This window comes from Sporothrix schenckii (genome assembly GCF_000961545.1).
Source record: "Sporothrix schenckii 1099-18 chromosome Unknown Cont38, whole genome shotgun sequence".
NCBI lineage: Eukaryota > Fungi > Ascomycota > Sordariomycetes > Ophiostomatales > Ophiostomataceae > Sporothrix > Sporothrix schenckii.
This window is the reverse complement of record NW_015971139.1, coordinates 1,242,728-1,265,310: the sequence shown is the minus strand read 5'-3', so window position 1 is coordinate 1,265,310 and position 22,583 is coordinate 1,242,728. Positions and strand designations below refer to the sequence as shown.

General features: G+C 54.8%; 6 protein-coding genes across 6 annotated transcripts; 3 read left to right on the top strand and 3 right to left on the bottom strand.

Moving 5' to 3' along the window:
• Positions 1-1,265: 1,265 nt before the first annotated feature.
• SPSK_05822 (uncharacterized protein) lies at positions 1,266-5,806 on the bottom strand (the record flags this gene model as incomplete). Its single annotated transcript, XM_016732533.1, has 3 exons — positions 1,266-4,406; positions 4,480-5,539; positions 5,715-5,806. 3 exons carry the CDS (start codon positions 5,804-5,806, stop codon positions 1,266-1,268), a joined length of 4,293 nt encoding a protein of 1,430 aa, XP_016592127.1.
• A 1,772-nt stretch (positions 5,807-7,578) lies between these two features.
• Positions 7,579-9,934, bottom strand: SPSK_05979 (cell division control protein 6; the record flags this gene model as incomplete). The annotated part of the gene is made up of 2 exons (XM_016732687.1): positions 7,579-9,824; positions 9,886-9,934. 2 exons carry the CDS (start codon positions 9,932-9,934, stop codon positions 7,579-7,581), a joined length of 2,295 nt encoding a protein of 764 aa, XP_016592126.1.
• A 988-nt stretch (positions 9,935-10,922) lies between these two features.
• On the top strand, positions 10,923-13,615 carry SPSK_05938 (molybdenum cofactor sulfurtransferase; the record flags this gene model as incomplete). The annotated part of the gene is made up of 2 exons (XM_016732646.1): positions 10,923-10,995; positions 11,049-13,615. 2 exons carry the CDS (start codon positions 10,923-10,925, stop codon positions 13,613-13,615), a joined length of 2,640 nt encoding a protein of 879 aa, XP_016592125.1.
• A 343-nt stretch (positions 13,616-13,958) lies between these two features.
• SPSK_06673 (uncharacterized protein) lies at positions 13,959-14,501 on the top strand (the record flags this gene model as incomplete). The annotated part of the gene is made up of 1 exon (XM_016733374.1): positions 13,959-14,501. The coding sequence occupies one exon, from the start codon at positions 13,959-13,961 to the stop codon at positions 14,499-14,501; it is 543 nt and encodes a 180-aa protein (XP_016592124.1).
• Positions 14,502-15,208: 707 nt separating this feature from the next.
• SPSK_06072 (uncharacterized protein) lies at positions 15,209-17,164 on the top strand (the record flags this gene model as incomplete). The annotated part of the gene is made up of 2 exons (XM_016732780.1): positions 15,209-15,806; positions 15,882-17,164. 2 exons carry the CDS (start codon positions 15,209-15,211, stop codon positions 17,162-17,164), a joined length of 1,881 nt encoding a protein of 626 aa, XP_016592123.1.
• Positions 17,165-17,425: 261 nt separating this feature from the next.
• Positions 17,426-21,483, bottom strand: SPSK_05840 (telomerase reverse transcriptase; the record flags this gene model as incomplete). The annotated part of the gene is made up of 5 exons (XM_016732549.1): positions 17,426-17,579; positions 17,649-17,925; positions 18,004-19,495; positions 19,565-20,298; positions 20,358-21,483. 5 exons carry the CDS (start codon positions 21,481-21,483, stop codon positions 17,426-17,428), a joined length of 3,783 nt encoding a protein of 1,260 aa, XP_016592122.1.
• Positions 21,484-22,583: the final 1,100 nt, after the last annotated feature.

The following is a 22,583-nucleotide window of genomic DNA, read 5'->3' as shown; positions in this document are numbered from 1 at the left end:
AGCAGCGGCAAGCCGAGCCTTGCAGACCAGACGCGCAATGCCATGCCGCATTTTGTCCGCAAGCTCCTGCCTACCGTGGCCGAGTGCGCCTAGAGTAGCGGATTGGCCCTTCCCTGGGACCTCTGCCTAGCCGTGTTTCACTCGTTCGGATGTGCCTTTATCGACTAAGAACAATCTCAATCGTCGACACTACGGCAGCTTATTCGGCACATTTGTGGGAGGACGGGAGGTCTCCCCGCCTGGCTCAACGAAACTGGCCCAACAGATACCGACCGTTGCAGTCATGATACGAGATTGCATTGTGTATCTCTCGTTGTCCCGTTTTGTTGGCCTTTGTCTTTGACTCGCACCGCTCAGTAGTGCATTCGCCTTTTCTATATCCGGGGCGACATCCATCTTTTTATTATTCAAATTTGCGACATCTCCACTTTCGTTTTCTGCGTTGCATTTCTTCGAACTTCCTAACGACTCTTTTATTTACTGCGTCTTGCGCTGGGACGGTTATTTATTCATTTATTCTTCAGTTGGTTCTGTTCTATCACTTGTACCATGTTACGGTTATTTTCTCCCTTACGATTTCCATCTCATTGCTTACTGTTCGACTTTGATGCATTGGGAAGGCAGGCGAATTGGGAGGAAGGAAAGGCGTTTTACCAGTCCAACTCTTGACCCTTTTTGCTCTGGCCGGGAAGGGAGACAATTCATATTTGTGTGATTGGCTCTCAAGTTGTTGGAGGTGTTGAGAATCGGCAAATGGCATGCACGATCCACCTCCAGGGGAAACAAAAATCAGATTGTGTTTGCTTTTCTTTTTCAATTATTCTGAGACGCAATATCTGCACTTTTCGCTCCTCGTTTGCTAAGAACAAACGAGCTGCGATACTGGGCGCTTCTCTTTTTTATTCCATCTAAGTTTTTTCTTGGTGCGACTGTAACGGGCCACCTCCATAGGATTGACAGGAAATGAAGGCGAAGAAGGACGCACCGAATAGGCTTCCTGAGTTTCAAGACTTATTGGTTTTCCAACGTTCTTTGTGATCTGCTTCATATCATTGTCATTTATGTCTGGTACAAATGTCTTGTCCAAATCCTCGTTTCTCGTATGTAAAAGTAAGATGATTTATGTAAATGGTATCTATGAATCGTACAATGTATATATACTTCCCCCTTGATTTTCTCCACGTTGGCCTAAAATTGCCATACCCCAATTCCAAGATCTCATATTTGTAGAGGTGATTATATTCTCTCTTCGAAACGTTCCCTGTTCACCGTTCATACCGTGGCAACGGCTCTGCATGTTCGTTTCCACCGCTAGTTCCATGGACGGCTTCTGGTCCACTCCCAGGCCCGTATGTATAGTGCCGGCCATAGCGTTCTTCATCCGTGGTACCCTCTGCTGGAGCATCAACATCCTCGGCAAGAGGGGCGCTGGGAGCATCATCCACAGCACTGGAGCTCACAATATCATCACCCAGAAGAGCATCGGCAGGAGGTGCAGATGGTGCCATTGCAGAAGACACAGGCGGGGCTGAAGGCCCAGCAACTGGCGGCGCAGAGGGAAACGACGACGAGCCGCTTGCGGGAGGAGGATGTAAGTAAGCAGGACTGTGATCGTACTGCTGATAATGGCCATCGTCCTCTTCGATGACTGGTGCGGATGGCGCCGACGGCGCCGATGGGTCAGCGGATGTGGCACGAGCTCCGTTGAAGCTTGGCACCCGGGCACCGGCACTGCTGCTTGGACCAGCCGCGTACGTTCTTGTCGTCCTGCCGACACGGGTGTTGTTGCTGCTCGATCCGACGTCCTCGTAGTCTTCTGGGAAAGAAGGAGGTGCACTGGCTTCGGCCAGCAACCGCCGCCGCTCTAGCTCTTGCTTGTCCTCGGTTGGTGGCTGTGCCGGACCAGGGCGGGAGTCGGCGTCGAACGGGGGCGCAAATGGCCCGTAGGTGGTCAACTCATCGAGTGTTGGGGCCGTGGGAGCGGACGGTGCATGGCGGCCGGCACTTCTGCTGCTCTCTCCATTGTCTACTGGCGCCGATGATCCTGGAGCCTCACCAGGATGGCTGGGCAGGAGCCGCTGCTCGGCACGGCGGACTCGTTCCTTCTCTGATATGTTGGGGTCACGCTCAGCAGCAAGCATCTCAGCCGTCGGCACGTATTGCGGTGCTTGTGACGATTGCCCGGGATCGATATACGGAGGGCGGGGCGGTGCAGTAGCAGACGGCGAGCCTGGCTCGTCATAGTAGTTATAGTTGTGCCCATGGCGAGGATGATTGTGGTAGTTGCTGTTGTTGTAGTCGTGCTGCTGGTGGTACTGGTAATGTGGATAATGCTGTTGCTCGTAGTAAGGTTCGTTAGGAGGGCCTGGTGGCGCAGTTGATGGCCCTGCAAAGGTACCGCCAGATGCTGTCCCGTTCGCTGGCCAGCTCGGGTACGGAGGTTGCTCAGGCTGCTGGTATGGACCTTTACGGTCTTCTGGGTACCAGTCAGGGGGGTGGCGTGAGACATATGGCAATGGCTGTTGTTGCTGCTGCAAAAGGATTTGCTGTGGGTCTGGCTGCTGCTGGACATCCAGAGACAGTGCGGTTCCTTTAAGGCCACGGCCGCGTTGCCGGCTCGTATCTGTCGTACCGACGACGACCTCAAAGGCAACAAAGATCACGCCCTTTTGTCGCCGTAGCTGGTCCGTATCGATCATGTTGCTGCCGCCGCTCCAGAGAGCCGATGTAGGCGCCAGCATGGGCTTGCCATCATACGGATTGCTGCTGTTGCTGACCAAATTGGGGCCGGTAGGGCCGACGCCAGACTGTAGCAGGCCAGCCAACTTTCCTCCCAAGTCGACAATGACCTCAAGCTGATACTTGAAGCTGATCATGTCACCCGGAACACCCTTGATGGTGGCGAAGGCATCCTCGGGCATACGGACAGATGCAGTCACGCTTGACTGCAAAGTGCGAGGGTCGATGATCAGTGGGCTAAAGGACTGCGAGAGATCTTTGCGAAATACACTGCAGGTACCCGCAGACATAAGAGACAGGCCGCCAAGACCAGTCTTGGACTTGGGATAGTAGTTTTCGTGCTTGGCAGCCCCGTTCCCGCCGCCACTTTTCTTGTCCTTGCTGCTCTTGTGGTTATGTTCTTTGTCTTTTTTTCGGTCTTTCGCCTGTTTTTCTTTCTCTTTTGCCTCTCGCTCCATTTGTTTCCGTTGCTTCCGACTTTTTGGTTCAGCTTGCTCGTCATCCAGATCGGGATGCGGCTGCGAGCCGGCGTCTGTGGTGCTATTTAGCAGAACGCCGTTGCTGCCTGCGCCTTCGCCGTTGGGCTCTTCGTCCTCTTCAGCGATGCTCGTCCCCGCAGAAGGGAACATGAATTCTGGCGGTGCAGAGTCGATCCGGCCCTGGCGGTAAAGGGTGACAACCACGCCGTGCAAGCTCTTGATGCGCTTCACATGCTGCACGGAGACTTTCACGCTGACGACCTCGCCGGGAAGGCAGCCGCCTTTGAGCAAGTCGATTGTGGCCGTAATCGTTCGGTCGTCGACAACACCACTCACGGTAGTGGTAGAAACAGACGACACGGGCCCGGGGTGTGATCGGTAGCCATTTCCAGAAGTGCTATTTCCGTTGTTGCTGCCGGCGGCCGGATTTGTGATGGTTGACGAGGATGTGTTCGTACCAGTGGTTGATGCCACTGATTGTCCAGCCATGCTTGCTGGAGCGTGTGAGCTTGCTGGACTCGATAGGCGGACGACGTTGCTTGCAGCACCAGCCCCAGAAATGGCTCCAGAACCTAGACCAGAACCAGGTCCTGCTCCGGAACCAGATCCTGAGCCAGATCCCGAGCCAGATCCTGCGCCGCCACCTGTTCCTGCAATTCCACTGCTTCTACTGCGGCCTTCGCTCCCTCCACTGGTCACACTGTCAACGCTGACTTCGCTACGGATGTCCGTTGGCGCGGGACTTCGAGGTTGTGACGTTCGTGACGTCCGACTTTGGGCTTCAGCGTAGCCGTCATGCTCGTTGTCTTCGGTTTGTATGGTTCCGTGGGTACTATCTCGCGCCGACCCACGGTCAGAAAGCGCAGCAGTATCGTACCGGTCGGTGCTGCCGCTGCCCGACGCAAAGGAAATTGTGGACATGGCGCCTGCAGCGCCGGCTGAGCCTGCTGGTATGACCGAAGTGGGACCGCTTCCTGATGGCGGTTGGGTCACAACAACGAACTTGCGTTTCTTGGACCGCTTCGATATGGGCTCAAGGGAGATTGTGCGCGGCCGTGGCTTCGGTACTGTGCCGATGTCGACTGGGTCAACGAGATAGACCCTCCGATCACAAGACTGAGTGGGTGCAACCGTAGTCGGACGAGTAAGGGTAGCGGTAATGACATAGCATATGGAGCCACGCTCAAACTAGAAGCAGAAACGACACAGTTAGTTAGATATCGACACCGTAGTGGACGAACGCCAATGACGCGAGACTCACATCGATACTACTAGGCAGCCCCCGCGAGGGAAAGATGAGGTCGAACTCGAACTCGTAGTTGCCGGGCTCTAACCGGCCGGCGCCACTCAGGACCATCTCATCGCGGAAGAGAAGGGCATGGCCGTTGCCCAGGTAGGAGGAGGAGGAAGAGGAGGAGGAGGATTTCGATGCCAGTAGACGCGACGAGGACGACGAGGAGTCGGTGGCGGTATCGTTGGGCAACGTTGCCGTGGCAGCCGAGTTGGGGTCCTTGAAGACACGCACGAGGCCACGCAGCGACACGGTCAAGTGGGTGATGCGAACTGGCTTGACGACAGCCAGTACGACTGCGCCTAGGACATGATCGCCGGCGCCATACTTGCGATGTGGCTCGGCAGGACGGATGTGGAAGTCGGCGATGGTGCGGGCGGGCGCGTGGAACGGGAGGGAGAAGCGGGAGAAGAAGGAGCGTCGGCGCGGCGGTGTCGTCGTGGAGGAGGCGGGAGATGTATGTTGTTGCTGTCGTTGAGGTTCCGAGCTTCGCTGGCTTCGTCGATCGTGATCAAGGTCCTCTTCTTGTCCACGGTCTCGTAGGCTTCCTCGCAATGATGCCGGTGACGAGGATCTCAAGCCTGCAGCAGCTGGAGCCGGAGGCCCATCAGGCCTTCGTGCTGGTGGCAAAGACGGGTCTACTGTTAACACAGACGCCGCTGCTGTGACTGCAGGTGCCGTCCCCCTGCCGGCCACGTTGGCTGTCCCCGTCGTTGCCGGAGACTGGGGCACCACTGCTCCAGCCGCAACCTCGGCACCGGGCGGGGCTGCGCCAGCGGTCGGCGGCGGCGGCGGCGAGCTGGAGTCGCTCATGGGGTGTTGGCGGGGGACCCGCGGTCCGCCGTGCGCTGTGGCGGCTGCTGGTGGAAGTCGTTGTCGATGGTGTGGCGTTGCTGTTGGTGTCGGATAGGTTCCTGGTGTAGAAAAAGGTGCCCGTGGCCCTTCTTCTTGTATCGGTTCGGAGTGCTCTTGCCTTGTCTCTTGGGTTTGGTTGTTCGCCCTTTCCCTCTGTCTTCCGTATCTTGTGTATCTAAGCCGCAACAATCGGTTGATGTCGCGTGGAATGCCAAGAAAGGGCGCAAAGAGGGCAGAGGCGGGAATGCGGTTGCGACGACTTTATCTTAGGGGCCTTTCAGCCCTCTATTTTGCTGGTGCTGGCTGGCTAAGACGCGGAACCCTGTCTCGGGATCTGGGGCAAAACTCACAAAAGAATAGGCCACGCAATGCTTGCCTCGTATGGGGCACTTTCGGTAGTGGGGAAGGTTATCTGAGGAAGGAGCCAGGGGTGCACATGCATTTTTAGATCACTTCTAGGGGGGGTGTTGGGCAGACTATTGGTGGGGCCGTTATGGTAGGCTGTTCCTCACCTGGCATCACCCTTGACCAAGAGGGAAGGACAGTGAAAAAGGGAGGTGCGCAGCGTACGTCGTAAACAGATTAGAAAATGGAGACAGATAAAAACGAGAAAAACAACTTTAGGAAGGAGACAAAGTGGCCCAGAAGCTCAACAACCTATCACGGGAAGGTGGGACCGTATCGAGGAGAACGGGCTGTAGTGGAAGGAAGCACTGGTGGACACTGAACTCGGTATATACTCACTCCGAGGCAATGTCCTCTAACCTCTTCATTTCGTGAGACTATCGTCGCGAGTTATTTGCTCCTGGCATACGGAGTATTATGTGGCCCTGCGTCACCGCAGCAGCTACAAAGCTCCAGGTGGTCTGTGGTCATCTCCGTGCTGCCAACACAGCCTGCCAACACACCACAGGTTTCCTTTACCTAGATTCACTACCAGGCACCATCGTTGTGTTCGTCATTTTCTTTCCATTATCTGCTTCTGTACTTCTGTCGTCCTTTTGTCGTTGAACCACGTCCGTCGTGCCTCCGTTCACTAGTCAATTGCCTTATTTTCAAACGGGGTTCTCCGTCACTCACTCCGCCTACGATCACACCTGATTGATTGGCAGCACTGGCCCGTGCAGGGTCGAACAACGCCGACGAGGGCAAATGTGCACAGAAGGGGCACACGGAAACCGGCACAAATACAGGATTAAAATCCGACCGGTCCAGCCATATCTCGGTTACAAGCTACTTGCGGTGCACCTCGATGCAAACAGCTGCTCAGTCTGCGCGTTTTTTTTTTACGTGGTTTGCGCCGATGGGAGGGTTGAAACAACCAAATAAAGGAACAAGTTCGCCGTAAGGCTGTTGCAAAGCGAGATAATTATCTTGGCATCTGGGAACATCGCCAATAAATACGTTGTACATCGGCCCTTTGAGTTTCGAGGGCCAAGAAATGACCTCCAGCTGTCATTATCAATCTGCCCGAGGTCACATCGTCATCTCCCGTCACCATCGTATCACTGTTTCCTTTTTACTCCGTACGTTCTATATTCTCGCATCGTCCCCTGTCTCATTCCCCATTTCTGCACCCTCGCATTGCTTGTTCTGGCTTCCCATGCCACCCTATTGGCCTTTCGCGGCCTTGGCAAGTAGCCCGTTTGATGTCCGTCTCACCCCCTTTCCTTCCATCTTTTGTTCTAGATTCTGTGCGCTTCGCTGAATTCAATCAAGTCTCGTCTTGTCTCCCAGCAGAGACAGCAACTTCTGGAGCTTGCACCACTCGTTCAATTGCCTCACTGCAGACACTTGATCAAGCTTTCTGCCCTTTCAACCAATTTTTTAGATTATTTTCCCTCTCCCGCTTTGCTTCCCGTCTGTCTAAGCTGGGTTGGCCATCCTTGGCACAGTTTGGGAGTTGGAGAAACTAGTTCTGACAGCTTGGCGGCGTTCGCAAAGTCTGTAAGTGCAAGGCATTTGTGTTTGTTTATTGTTTGCGGCAGCTGTTTCCACTGTCATCGTTTCCTATCACTTAATCGCTTGTTGCCAAAACCCTTCGTAACGTATGCGAACCCCCCGCCCACACACCAAAGAAAACCGATAATTGATACCAAAAAACGCCAAGATGCTGCCATGCTTCCTTTTGTAGACTGCGCCCATGAAAAGGAAAAAGAAAAACACACAGAGAGAGTAAAAAGTAGAATGAAAATGCTTGCCAAATACAAAAATTCAGTCGAGCGCCTCGCCGCTGAGAATACTCTGCAAAATATCGGCGCCGGCTCCATCCAGCGCTTGCCGCAGCTCCTTTTCGCCAACACAGCTGGCAACGCGCTTCTCATCACCAGCCACACCAGTAATACCCGAACTGCCTCCGCCCATCATGCTGTTGCTGACAGCGCCACCGGGCCGCCGACCTCGCCGGCCACTCCCACTGCCGGGCACCGACTGAAGCACCGCAAAGGATCCGTTGCGGCCGTCGACGGCAGTCACCAGCGACAGGGTCTCTAAGCTGCCGACAACCTCACGGAATTCGGAGCTTGAGAGCGGGTGCAGGACAGCGTCACGCTTGCACATGAGGTTGTATGTCGCATACAGCTTCTTGATGGTCGGTGCTGCCGTACCTGCCGCACCACCGCCCGGCACCTGGAGCCGGCTGGGTGTGGGCGCCTTGACGAGCTTCTTGACGCCGTTGGACGGCTGCAGCGACGTGTTCGTCTGTGCAGCGGCTTGTGCAGCTGCGTATGCCTCGCGGGTCCACTTTTCAAATGCCATCAGGGCACACAGTGCCGCCTTTTGTTGCAGGTTGAGGCCCTTAAGCCGCTGCTGGGCGCCGTTGCCAAAGGCGGATGCGGTGACCTTGTTGAGGTGGCCAATGGACACGCGGGGCGCGTTTTCAATGGTCAGGTTCTGGGCGGCCCACGACGCCCAGGACGACCGCTTTGGAACTGTGCGAGATGACGCTGCCGAGGCAGGAGGTGACGAGGCCAAGTTCATGTTCTCGGCCAGGGGCTGCTTCTTCGTAGGTGTCGTAAGCACGTTCGATGTGGTTGCGTTGCAAGCATCACGCGCGTCGTTGAGGTACTTCTCGCGGGCTTCGGACTCGACTAGGTCCAGTGCTCGACGCAAGATCTCAAAGGCCTTGCGTAGGTCACCGGTTTGGCTGGCCACCTTGCGTGAGCAGAGCTCGATGGCGGCAGGGTGAAAAAAGGGAAGGAAGTTGGTAGGAGCAGGGGCGGAAGTAGACGCTTCTGGCACAGAAGGAAGAGTCGTCTGGAGGACACTTTTAAGTCGGGCCGTGATAATGTTCTTGATTTGTGGTGCGGTATAGGGCAAAAACGGAAGCAGCTCGGGCTGTAGGTTGCGCGACTTGAGACGGGGGAGAAAGCGGTCTGTCAAATCGAGGGCATTGGCAATGCCAACTAGCACCAGGCGCGATGTCTTGAGCATGGACCACTCCATTACCCGGTACAAGCTCTCGAGGTCGAGGGTCAGGATGTGATCGATCTCGTCAAGAACAACTAGGTAGGTGCAAGGGGTTCCGGCCGCCTTGGCGAAAGCAGCCTTTTTGCTCGCCTTGGGCAGAAACATAGCCTGAAGCGCATTCACGGCATTCGTTTCTGTCAAGTCCACGCCCATAGCTTCAGCAGCCTGCTCGTCGCTATTATTTCCGTCACCCTCGCTGCCGGTACCCAGCACTAGTAACCGAAGAAGTGTGCTGTAAAGGTCGTTGGACGATCGAATGCTCATGCAGTTGATGTAAGCCTTGCGTACAAAGCCAGACTGTTCGGTGCAGACCTGCTCCGTCATCTCGTTTACCATGGCACTCTTGCCAGTACCAGGCGGTCCGCTGACGTACAGGCACCCACAGTCACTCTTGGATGTCGCGGCGTCGCTTCCACAGTTGGCACTCAGGAACGTCCGCAACCGCGCGCGCTCATCGTCGCGGCCAACCAGAGAACCTGCCGCCATGCCCGAGCTTCGCGCAAAAAGCTGCCGCGCTACGTGGTAGACTGTCTGAACGCTCCCAGACGGTGTCCGTGGTGTTGTGGGTGTCGTATCACCACCGACACCTTCACTTGGTTTTGAAAAGAGGCCGTGCGGTGTGGTACGCCGAGAGAGTCTGCCTGCGGACATAACACGGTGGCGCGGTGTGCTAGGCGTGACAGGTGTGGCAGGTGTCGTCGCTGTTGTGGAGCGGCTGGCACTGATGGTGCCGAGGCCATCCCGATAACGAGGTGTAGATGGGGTAAGTGGAACACCAGCGACGGACACGGCACGTTTTGTGGGTGAAGTCTTAGTCGGCGAGACGAGTGTACTGTTGGTCGAGATAGCCCGTCGTACCTTTGGGGTGGCATCGGCATCTGCGGCGAGAGCATCCTCGAATGTGACTGCGTTGGGATCCTGGTTTTCATCGTTGACCACGAAGCTGCGGGTACTGCGTCTCACGCGCTTCAGAGAAAGACTGGCGTCTGCGTCTGTAGTGTGAGTAGAGGGACAAAAGACTTGAAAGAAGCTATGGTTTTGCGATGTTCATACCTTCCACGTCCGAAGCTCTGATCCGCTTTCCGAGCGAGGAAGCAACCATGTTTGTAGTGTGTGGTGAGGAAAGAGCAAAGGAGGAAGGGTTTAAAGAAAGGGGTAAAGCAATGGCAAGAACAGCGACGTAGATGCATACAACGGAAAGAACGATGGATAGATGCGTAGATGCTCGCAAAGAAAGAATAGACAGTCGCAAGAATGGACAAAATGGAAGTAACAGGGAATGAAGTCAAACGTGGAAAGCACGAAGGAAAGTTCAAGATGGTGGCCAAGGGAGGTACAAGATTTAATGAGGAAGCGCGCGCCAAATAGAGGAACCACTTTACGCGAAGAAAGCGCGACTGACTTACCCCTGCCATTGCTGGACGCGTTGGCGGTTTTACGCGTACGTGGGAGGATTGACCCCAGACCCGCCCAGCTGCCGTGGCGCGTGCTTGCACACTAGCCACAGATACACTGTGCGGTCGTCTACAGTATTGCGCTATTCGTACAGTGGGCTTTAAATGGCGGACGACATAGTTCAGCTCGCCCGACTAGTTTGGTGGACTTCGCCCAACTCCGGGGCCTTTTACACCACCTGGAGACTCATTTAGCGCTAAATTGGCCGTTACCCTTCGCATTCCCCGCCCTATTCGACCAACATAATGTAGTCCGTTCTGGTCCTCCCGTATCAGCTGCCAATGATTATGGACGACAAAGATGTACTGGCCGGCGAGAGGCGAAAGAGGAGGCAAAACCATAACTCTTTCCCTCCCCGTAATGCGACGGAATCAGGCGGTCTGGGGAAGAACGGGCTTTTCTGTGATCTGGGAAGGAGGTCACTTGCACGACGATAAAGGGCCCCGATAAAGCAGCTTTCTCTCTCTTCGTTCTTGATCTTTCGTTCTTTGAACCACCGCGGTTTTTCATTCATCATTCTGTGTCTGTCTCATACCTCCGCCGTACTGATAGGCGTTCATAAGCCCTTCTCGTTCTGGGACACGGCCATCCCCAAAACAGAAAACTATCCGGTTTGCACATATCATCGGATTGCGATGGCGGCCAAGCGTGCAACGTACAACAGCTCTGTTGAGGCGTTCCGCGAGCATGAATTTCCAATGCTCAAAGGTGAGTGTGTTTGCTATCGTGTTTATCTTTCGGCCGACTCCTAACTCTGCCAGACAGCATCTATCTGGACCATGCCGGCACTACGCTCTACAGCCGCTCGTTGGTTGATCGGTTCGCTGCCGATATGATGGCCAACTTATTAGGCAATCCGCACGCAGCCTCGGCGTCCTCCCAAGCTGCCGGACACATGATTGAGGACATCCGAATAAGGACACTACAGTTCTTTGGCGCCGACCCGGCCGAGTTTGATCTCATTTTCGTAGCCAACGCAACGGCCGGCGCCAAGCTAGTTGCAGAAGCCTTTCGCGCTCTTCCGGGCGGTTTTTCGTATGCGTACCACCAGGCGTGCCACACGAGCCTGGTTGGTGTGCGTGAAGAGGCCGGGAAAGCTGTCTGTCTGCCGTCGGGCGAGGTGGAAGCATGGGCAGCCGGTGAGACCCACGACATCGCCATGAACGGCAATAACACTCTCTTTGCCTACCCAGCACAGTCCAACATGGATGGACGCCGCTTTCCGTTATCGTGGTCACATCGTCTACGAAATCAGAATCAGACACTTGATCCTGACGACATAGAGCGGGACGAAGGAAAAAACAACGTCTGGACACTACTCGATGCAGCCGCCTATGCTGCAACCTCACCTCTCGACCTGAGTGACGTGCACACATCACCCGACTTTACTATCATCAGCTTCTACAAGATCTTTGGCTTCCCAGACTTGGGAGGACTTATTGTACGCCGACCCGCCGACCATCTTTTCGATTCTCGGCGCTATTTTGGTGGCGGTACCGTCGACATGGTCGTCTGCTCGTCAAAGGAACAGTGGCATGCCACAAAGGGCAGTGTGGGTCAGGGTGGCAGCAGAGGCTATGCTTTACACGACCGACTCGAAGATGGGACGCTGCCAGTACACAGTATCTTCGCTTTGGCTGCCGCGCTGGAGACACACGCGACGCTCTTTGGGTCGATGGCCCAAGTAGCATCACATACCCGTTACCTTGCCGACCGACTCTACACAGGGTTAGCCGCCATGCGCCACGGAAATGGGATGCCCTTGTGCCACATATATTCTCCGGAAAAAGAAGAGGCTGGTGCCGTGGTGGCATTCAACCTGCAAAACGCGCTAGGTGCATGGGTCAGCCTCGGCGAGTTCGATAAGTTGGTGTCACTGAAAAAGATCCATCTCCGCACGGGCAGCGTCTGCAACCCGGGTGGCGTCGCAGCAGCCTTGGGCCTGGAGCCCTGGGAGATGCGGCGCAACTTTTCGCGCGGAATGCGGTGCGGTTCCGACGAAGGTGGCGACGATATTGTGTCGGGCAAGCCAACTGGGATCATCCGAGTGAGCTTGGGGGCCATGAGTACAGCTGGGGATGTAGACGGATTTCTGGCATTTCTCGACGAATTTTACAGAGACAACACAATGGGGGTGGAACAAACCACACCACCCAATGCAGCCGCAAACACAACCCCAAGCCTAAGCAGTCTCTTCGTCGCCAAAATCAGTGTATACCCGATTAAAAGCTGTGGCGCGTTCGACGTTCCGCAGGGTACGCGTTGGGCGGTGCGGCCTGAAGGGCTTGCGTGGGACCGGGAGTGGTGCCTTGTTCACCGAGGCACGCGGCGGGCACTGAGCCAGAAGCAGCACCCGAAGATGGCGCTCCTGCGACCAGTCGTGGATTTTGACCGGGGTGTGCTCCGGGTATCGTTTGCTGGGAAAGACGAGGAATGGCGCCATTCGGAGGTGTCCGTGCCGCTCTCCAACAATCCGGCCATGTTTGCGCCAACAGTGACAACGGAAACATCGACTCGATCACGGTCGTCGCGTGTCTGTGGGGAGGAGATCGCCGCACAAGTATACACGTCGGAGAAAGTGAGCAGCTTCTTCTCTCGGGCTCTAGGTGTCCCATGTTTACTGGCGCGTTTCCCTCCTGGCGGCCAGGGGACGAGTATGCGACACTCCAAAGCGCACCTGCAAAAACACCAGCACCAGGGACTAGGAGATCTACCATCTCCCCCAGACTCGGATTCTGAGAGGGACGGCCTTCGCAGCCGCGGAGGATCTAGTACAACAAGTCGAATCGGCGATAGAAGCGAAGATGACACCAGCAGAAACTCGCTGGCCGGCCGCCAGCAGCAACGCATTCTCTTGTCCAACGAGAGTCCTATCCTTGCTATACATATGGCCAGCCTGCGCGAGCTAAACGCAGCCGTTCGGCTGTACAGCAAAGACGGCAACAATGCTCCAAGCGTGCCCGCCTCCGTCTTCCGCGCCAACATTGTTCTCGACAGCCGCCCGGGAGAAGAGCAGACACCGTATGCCGAAGACGGCTGGTCACGGCTACAGATCGGCCAGCAGTCCTTCAAGATGTTGGGCTCCTGCCGCCGCTGCCACATGGTTTGCATCAACCAGGAGACGGGCGCCAAGAACGAGGAGCCGTTTGTGACTCTCACCAAGACACGGCGGTTCGACGGTAAAGTGTTTTTCGGTACACACATGGGCCACGACCCAGATAGAGCGGCGACCTGCAATGAGGGTGGGGAGAACAGGTTGGTTACGTCGAAAACTCCTGAAATACAGCACCCGACTATCATGGTAGGCGACTGTGTTAGTGTCGAGTGAGAAAAGGATGTGGGTATCACAAGGTTACGTCGTAGATGATATAGTTGGATGTTTCTAAGATATTTTCAATACGAAAACAAATCACTAAAGTAAATAAATAACAGTGCTTGATTATTTCATTGTTGTTAATATTAATATTATTGTGTTCCTCCCAGAAAACAACAATAACCGCCGCCCCACAGCCAGTATCGACGCCGCTTTTCACGGTTACCTCCGGGTGATTATCGGGGCCTACCGTACTACACCCATCCACCTCCTACACTCTGAGGCCGGTATACCGCCGTTGGATCTTTACCTTCAATACAGACGAGCCGTCTTCTTATCCCGGCCAACCTACCAAACGATGGCGCGGGCTATTCAGTACGCCGTCCTCCCCCCCACGTACCACGCTTCTTACCGCCCCCCCGCTTTACCACCTCCCCCGGCCCCGGAGGAGGCAGACTGGGCCACCGTACTTCACCGATGGAAGGCCCGGTGGCAACTGGCCGCCAACACAGGCCACGATCACGCACCCACCGCTAACCAAACGCCATGTTGGAACGCTTCGGCCGTCCGACGCCGCCACCACCATTTAACCAAGGCCGAAAGCAGCCTCCTTACGCAAATACGCACCGGCCATATAGGCCTCCGGGCTTATCTCTTCCGAAGGCAGGCGGTAGATTCACCGGAATGCCAATGCGGCGCAGATGAAGAGACCGCAGCCCACGTCCTTCTAAACTGTACAAACGTACCGCCCCGGCCCCCGGACTGGCCCTGCACCACCGATGAATTACACCGCCGGCTGCGCTCCGGCCTCACAGCAAGGCCACTCCTCCGATGGCTTATCCGGAGCGAGAGGCTGCCGGAGTATAGCCTTGCCCGGGCGCTTGAACATACACCAGCCTAACGCTACTACCTTCCTTTATTCTTACTTCCTTCCTGTTGTCTCCTTGTTTTACCTTCTTTCTTTTCTTTTCCTTATTACCACTTGATAGGCCCTATTAGAGGGCTACTGCACACCCCCGGCACCTAGAAAGTGCTCACGCATAGATCTGTGGTAGTTTTTTCCCCATGAGGGTTCTGCCTAGCTAGACGCCAATAGCCAGGACTGGCTGAGAAAGGCGGATAATAATAATAATAATATTATTATCATTTGGTCTCTTCGAAAAATTTCACCATCACGGTCAATTGTAAAAAAAAAAAAACCTTCGTCTTTTATATAAAAAAAGCAAGATTTTGCAAGTCATACTCGGCTTCTGGATGATCCTTTTAATTTGGCAATGTTACACCTCGCTTCGCTCTTCGTGTCATTTCGCCTTGTGATTCCAAGTTGTCGCCCCAATTCCTACATTGATCTTTAATTCCGCGACGGCTGCCCCGTGAACTGCCCTTTCTTCCCTGTCGACCCAGTCGCGCCTTCCCCACGCTCCGTATAAGCTCGCATTGGGCCAATAGGAAGGAGCTACCCACCCTTACTTTCCAAGATGATTAGCCTCACATAGACGAAGCATGCTTTCCCCCTTTCTCCTTTTCCGTAGTTTTGTTTTCGGTGTTGATGTCTGTATTTTTCTTCGTTTTCGCCTGCACCCTCCCGAGCTAACTCAATCGCCCGCCATGGACGCCGTCACGCTGGCGGATTACCAGCGCGGCGTGCTGCGCAACGCGTTCCGCTCGGCTATGGCCCGTGGCGAGGCGCGGCCTCTTATGTTGGTGGCTTGTGCCGTGCCCGCTATCATTGTGCCAGCCACGTTCCTGGCGGTGGCAGGTCGACACCGGGCGCTCCGACCTCTTCGGTATGCGGTAGCCGTTGCCCTGCTTGCCTACAATGCTCACCAACTTTCACCGCTCTGGAACGGTCCCAGTTGGGCCCGCACATCGAGCTTAAACTTTGCGTCTGCTTATGGCGCCGGGTTGGTTTTCGGATGGGGCACACTGTGGGCATTGGTGGTGCTTGTTTGGACCAGTCCATGGGACGGCGAGCGGGTGGCTAGGCGGCGGAAGATACTGCCGGCCGGAACAAAGGAAAGAGAGGCAGACGTTGTCAATACTGACACATTGAACATCCAAAATGCCGACAACGCACCGGACGAGGACATTGCTCGCAGTCTACGCCTGGGCCACGAATACTACTGGCAGTCATTCCCAGTCCACGCCTCCTTTTTTGCTCGCTTTGACTGGGCTATTGACCTGTGTCTGGCTTGGAGGGGTATTGGTGGGTTAAACATCAGCAGGTTTCAGCTCTTTCTTGTGATTTGGTATTTCTCATGCTAACGTCTCTGCTGCACAGGATGGAGCTGGGGCAAGACAGTTGTACCGAATTTTGCACCACCCATGCGGCCACACACAAATGAGCTGGTCCGCTTATCGTCCTTGCTAGAGGGGACCAAACATGGCTACCGCCGTCAGCGAACACGGGCCGGTTTCTACCGGACCCGGATAACCACTATTTTGAGCAGCTATCTGGTGCTCGACGTCTGCGCTGTGCTCATGATGCATGACCCGTACTTTGTTGTTGGTCCACCGCCCTCACGCAACACACCGTGGTCGCAGCAGGTTGACCAGTTCCCGACTCCGGTCATGGGCGCGGTTTGGACACCACCGCCTTCGCCTGCTCTTCTGGCCATGCCTGCCTACCTCGAGTTCCTCTATCGCCACCCTCACCTGCTCGCACTGCACAGAAACCTGCTGGGGTTGGCCGGTATGGTGGCTGCTCTGCAATTTGTCCTGAGCCTTGATCAATTTGTACGAATATCGCTAGGTACTCTCATCTCAGGCAAGAACTCAATCGCTACGGTGTCAACGGCAGCTCAGCTCTGGAACTACCCGTCCATATTCGGAAGCGTGTCCCAAGTGCTGGACCACGGTCTCGCTGGATTCTGGGGTAGCACATGGCACCAGACATTCCGATGGGCCTTTATGGCGCCGACTCTATGGCTCGTCAACCGGGGAATCTTGCCGAAGGGTAAGGCAGTGTGCGGCAAGACCGCGGAGACCAAGAACATGGCAAACGGCACCAACGGCACTACCAAGGCAAATGGTGCCAACGGCCACATCTCCAAGAGAAGCATGCCCCAAGAGAAGGTACACCTGCCCGCCATCACCCGTCTCACCGGCCTCGTCATTGCATTCGGTCAGTCGGCTATCTTGCATGCCGCCGCGAGTACAACTACACTTCCCACGCACACCCTCTGGTGGGGGCCCGCACTGTTTTTTGTCCTGTCAGGAGTTGGTGTCGTTGTGCAGGGCATCGTCCTCCCGTCTGCTGTCATGAAGCGACTTCCACGCCGCGCCCGCCAGGTTGCCAACTTGCTCTTCACTCTCGGGTGGCTTCACGCTACAGTATGGCTGTTCCTTGATGACACATCACGTTGTGGTCTGTGGTTGTTTGAGCCAGTACCATTCTCGCCTACTCGTTACCTGATATCTCTTGTGCAAGGAGCCGAACCGCCCTCAATCGTCAGCCTTGCAGGCAACAATCAGGCAGGCTTGTCTGCCTGGCGCTGGTACAGCGACGACCTCGCGTACTGGCACACGGGCAAGCGTTGGTGGGAGACCGGGCTGGCCATTTGACCTGTCATTCTTGTTGCATTATGGTCACCGGAATTGTTCTTCATGTGGAGGTTGGACCTATTTTGTCTTCTTGCTCTTTCTTTGTGCTCTGGATACCACAGGTGGTTTTAGTACGACACATGTCGCATTTGCCACTTTCAAGGTATAGATGAGGCCTCTCCCAATAACTAAGATCCTAAAATAGAATTAGATAGATGGCGCATTGCAGGTGGAAATTTTATGAAAATCAAAAGATATCATTATTCGTCAACTCGTCGTCCATCATTTTGCTATGTTTGGCACTCTGAACTCCTTTGGCAGAGGTGCCCGTCCATTTTCCTGCAGCTGCTGCATGGCGTTGCGTATATACGCGAGTACGTCTTTGTATCCTGTCTGCTTCTTCCCGAGAACGACCATAAAAGCATGTAGCAGCAAGCTGAAAAAGTTAGTCATAAATTAGACCACATATCCTTGTTTCCGCTTCCTGTTTCTTCTTAAAACGTACTATCGTAGGTGTGGCTTGGACACGTCAAACTTGTACTCGGGCCACTGCTGTGCACGCGTCTTGCTGTTGAGGAGGCCAAAGGCCATTTGGCCGATTTCCTCCATGGTGCGGATGGTCAGCTGCGTGCTGGGTCGCTTGGTCTTGGGCATGCGTCGCGCATACGCCCACATCTTTCCGGCCGTCTCGGCGAAGGCGCTGTGGAGGTTGCGTAGCGTCGTCCGCCGCGAGTTGTACGACGTATCGAAAAACATATGGTGAGATTGGATTTGGAAGCAGTCTAGGACGCTGGTGTTAGTATGGAAAGAGCATAGAAGAAGGAAGAGAGTCACAAACGGAGCATGGACACACGACATACTGAGAATTCTGCGCTGGAACTGGTAGCCTTGGGATCGCGTGTGCTCGATGGTGATCGAGTTGAAGAGGTCTGGGCTTGTTAGCATGTGTTTATTCACCTCACACCAGGCACCTCGCATTTTGTGCCCTCTAGCCAAGGCATGCCTCATACCCTGTGGCTTCGACTTGCGGTCTTTGGCTAGATCGAGTGTCGAGCAGTGGATGGTTGTGCCGCAGTACGGGAACGGCAGCCCCGGAGGAAGCCGTGGCACGGGCTTGCCACCGATCTCTAGACGGAAATTGACCAGGATTTTGCTCGGGTTGACCGTAACACCGTACTTGGGGTGGCCGCGCTGCATCACTTCGATGAACCGTGCTGCTTTGGACCGGTCGACGGTGATTAGGAGAAAATCATCAATCAGCCGGAGCAGGAGACAGTCCTCGTTGCTACTGTCAGCCGGCCCCAAGAACCCCAGCTCCTTCTCCTCCAGATCGGCATAGAAATAGCTGCATAGAGCCGCTGATAAGACGGATCCCTGCGGGATGCCTTCTTTCTGCCGATAGAACTTCTTGCCGATTTTGACAATGTTCTGGTGAATGTGTGTGACCGCCAGCCTGGCCAACGACTCGGCATCGCGTGTCTTGCGGAAAGCGCTGTCCACAAACACGGTATTGCACTTGTTCTGTGCAATCGAGCCCTGCACGGCGTCATGGAAGCCAGACAGGTCGTCGCTTGGCCGGGCTGTCGTTTTCCAAGTCGTGCGAGGGCCCACGGTCTTTCTCGAAGCGGCAGGGGCGCTCAAGACATCATTGTATTCTGTCGCCGAGATCTCAACATGCTTCTCCATGTGGTATGCTGCGTGTTCCGGAACAGACAAGAGCAATTTTATCATGGCCTCCTGTGGAATGGTGTCAAAAGCTGACTGGACGTCAACCTTGGCAAAATAAAAGATCGTTTTGTCTTTGGCGTGCATGCGCTGCTTAAAGTCTTTTAGTCGCGAGTACATCCCCCTTGTCGACAGCATGCCTGATCGGAGACGCTCGGGGTGTTCCTTCATTTCGAGCTTGAGCATGGCCGCCACTGGCCGCAGGACTGCATTGATGCTGGCCGCTGGGCCCGAGCCTCCTTTCTTCGGGGCACAATGACTCAGATTGGTAATGGCGCGAACAGTCATGTTCTTGGGCACGAGCCGCAACTTGCCGAAACCAAGATCACGGGCACTGGCCATATGCGCCGTATTTTTTGCGTGGACTCTTTCAAGGCGGCCGGCCTTGATCGCTGCCATGGCCGGCAGCGATATGCGTCGCCAGACATCGTGGCGAAAGTAGAAGAGCTGGTTTCGGTGCACGTTGGACTCGGTCACGTAAAAGTTGGTCGCGAGGAGGGGGATGAGCAGGAGCTCGAAGAGAAAGTAGAGGAACTCGGAGAAGATCTCCTGTCGTTTATCTAGATCGGTCTTGCTTAGCTTGCAGTACTTGAGTTTCGGTGGTGCCAGCCACGGAAGCTCTGCAATCTAAAAAGAAAGTTTCTGTTAGAAGCCGGGAAGAAGAAACGTGAAGCGCGAGATATACTGTCACCGTACCTTGAATCCTTGCAGCAGGGAATGGAAATTGAGCTTTTCATAGCGCTGCAGTCGCACGAACATGTCGATTTTCTTTAAAAATATAGCTTTATTGTGAACTTGGACCTCCCCTAAACCCCAGAAGTCATCTGGGACAATCTTTAGAAAAACTGCGTGGCAAAAAGCAGAGACCTGCCGCACCGGCGTAGCCAACTGCACCAGCGGAACCGGGCTGAGGGGTTTGGATGCTTTCGTCCCGGGTCTGTCGTCTTCGCCCGTCTGTTGTGGATATGGTTCCTTTTTGTCTGCAAGCTTCTCCGACGATTCGGTGCTGCCTGAAGGGGCAGTGACTGGAATGTCTCCTGCCGGAATTGAGCCTTGGCTTCGGTCCGGACAATAATACTGGAGCAGCGCGGCATAGGAACATTTTCGATGAAGCGTTTGCATCTTCTCCACGAGACCCAAAAGCGTTCCACGCAACCGCTTAGGAGTCGGCACCTGGAAATTATATTCCTGAAGTTTTTCTTCTCCGAATTTGGCCACGATCTCTTCTTCCCGTGCAAAAACGTGGTGCAGTGACCGTGGCAATTTCCCGCCATCGGTAGCTGATGTGAAGATATTTTGAAGTCCAAATTGTTTTGGGAATATATGCATCACCGTGCGTATCGTTCTCGCCTTGTTGACAGAGGCAAGAAAATGACCACGGGGAGATTCTTCAGGGAGTTTGGAAAGTTTTGGGAACTGGTCAAGGATATCTTTGTTTCGTGAGCTGTGGAAAAAACACAAAAAAAGGTACAGAGGGAGAGCAACGTACGTCTATTTTGTAGTCCGAAACGGACCTTACCTGCCTTCGAAAGACCGGGCGTGGTATACAGCATGCGGGTTCTCGAGAGCGTGATGTCAGAAGGCTGCTTGGTTTTGGTTGCAGTTGTATTCGTCGGTGGACACGCACCGGCCGTCTTCGTACTGAAGATGGTCTCCATCAGCGGCTTGCCGGTAAGCTGGACATAGTTTCCGTCGCCGGCTTCCACCGGTAGGAAAACCGAGCAATCCAAAAGAAGATCCGTCATGATCTTCTCGGCCGACGCGCCCAGAATGGCAAGCAGCTGTGGCCACGGCGCCTCCTTCAGTGTCTGCGCGTTCTGGGGATTCCTAGCGGCGTAGACACCTGGGATGGTATACGTTGGCAGGGACTTCGCGTTGGCATCGGCAATCTGCTGATGCAGGTCCCAAACGGGCGGCCGCTGGCCTCGCTGAAAGCCATGACAGATGACGTTGTCCGGGAAGCTACTGTAGCCCTTGGATCCGCCGGTTTTCCTGCTGCGTTCGAAGAGAAGCCAAACAACAAAGTCGACAATCTGCCAGATTAGAGATTCGCTCTGAAACAAGCAGAGCAATAGACTGGCAGGGACACGCACCTCGGACTGGGGAGCGAAAGCACCCTCGGCAGCGTTCGAGACCGTCACATACGACTCGTCGGCGCCCTTGGTTTGGGAAAACGTCATGCGTAGTCTCGCCCGCTCGCCGTCATCAAGGACTGGTCCGCTGCTGAAGCCATCAGCATTGGTGCCACTGGCGCAGGCCACGAGCGTCGAGTCGAGTACATGGCTTAGAAGTTTCTCAACTTCGGTGGCATTTTCCTGCTTGCCAACTGCGGACAACTTTTTGCGGCGGAGTCGCGATGTCGCAGGCAGCCGTGTCAAGAGATATGCCCGAAGCGTGTCGACTCGCGCAAAGTACCGGGCCAGGAGAGCTTTCTTGACGGATCGATCTCGGCCAGGAGCGTGGGCCACTGCTTCTTCTCGCGGTTTTCGTTGCGGCTCTGCGGAGTCTCCTTGCACCTTTGCATTCGGCTTTGTTTCCCCCTTCGTCTTTGCTCGCTTCGGCGAGCGGCCATCCGACGTATTATTGGTCTTTGGCCTCTTTCTTTTGGTGGCCATGACACGATGGCGGCCCTGCCAAAGCGGTGACCTGTGTCTCGTCCGGGTCTGATATGTCAATGCGGGCCAGTATCAACGTCCCGTCTTCTATGCTTCTGCCCTCTCCTATTTCCAACTGACTTTGGGCATAGACGTCCGCGACAGCTCCATGGCCTATGTAACTCGAGATCCGGCACGCTGAGGGGAAAGGCAGAGAAGATTGCGATGGCAAGGAGATGAAATTGCAAGAGAACACAGAAGCATTCCTGGCAAATCAAGGCGGTGGTTGCACAAAGGCGGTCAAATTGCGCGTTTGGAAATTGGTGTTGAGCTATGTCGTACTTTCGCAGTGTGTTCAGGCAAGATCGAATGCAATATTCTGTTGACACTACTGGTCCCGTGATTTGCATCCGTCGATTGTTGTTGACCTTGTACAGAGAAGGTATTGTTTATTGGCCAGGGCCATTTGGTCTAATTTACACCTGTTCCAGTTCCTCCTCGGAGCATTCTTTTCTCCCCTGTCTGTTTTCGGGTCCTGTCTGCTTCTTCTCTTGTGACATTTGTGCTCGCTGCGCCTGCTTTGATGCAGAATGCCAGGACGACAGACATCGTACGACGTAATGGCACAGCGTTCACGAAACAGTGTTTTAGTGTTTGTCAAAACCTTTTCTTTGATATGCGCGTCCAGGCGCGTCAGTGGGATTTGGTGGAGAACGTCGCGTTCCTTCTTTTCTGGGTTGGTGAGCCGCCAAGGTTGACGACGGTGGTTCGTGGTCAGACAAAAAGCGGCAGGAGCGATAGTGCTACCGTAGCGCTACAGGAAAGAACAGTTGAGAAAATTGGGAAGATCCACATGTCTCTTTTTGAGCAAGACATAACAGACACAGAAGGCACGTTGAACACACGACGTAAGCACACGAGATAAGGAGGGGGGCACCACGGTGGAATACTTTGCGGAAGACGGCAGTGCGTTCCGGGGGATAGGTCTTGGAATGACGATGGTGAACGGGCCTACTTTGTTTTCTCTCCGTCGATGTGTTCAGAGGCTGCAAACCGCAAAATCGGCCAACAGCGGGTGGTGAAACGCCTGCGGCAAGGCTACGTCGACAATTTACTAGGTG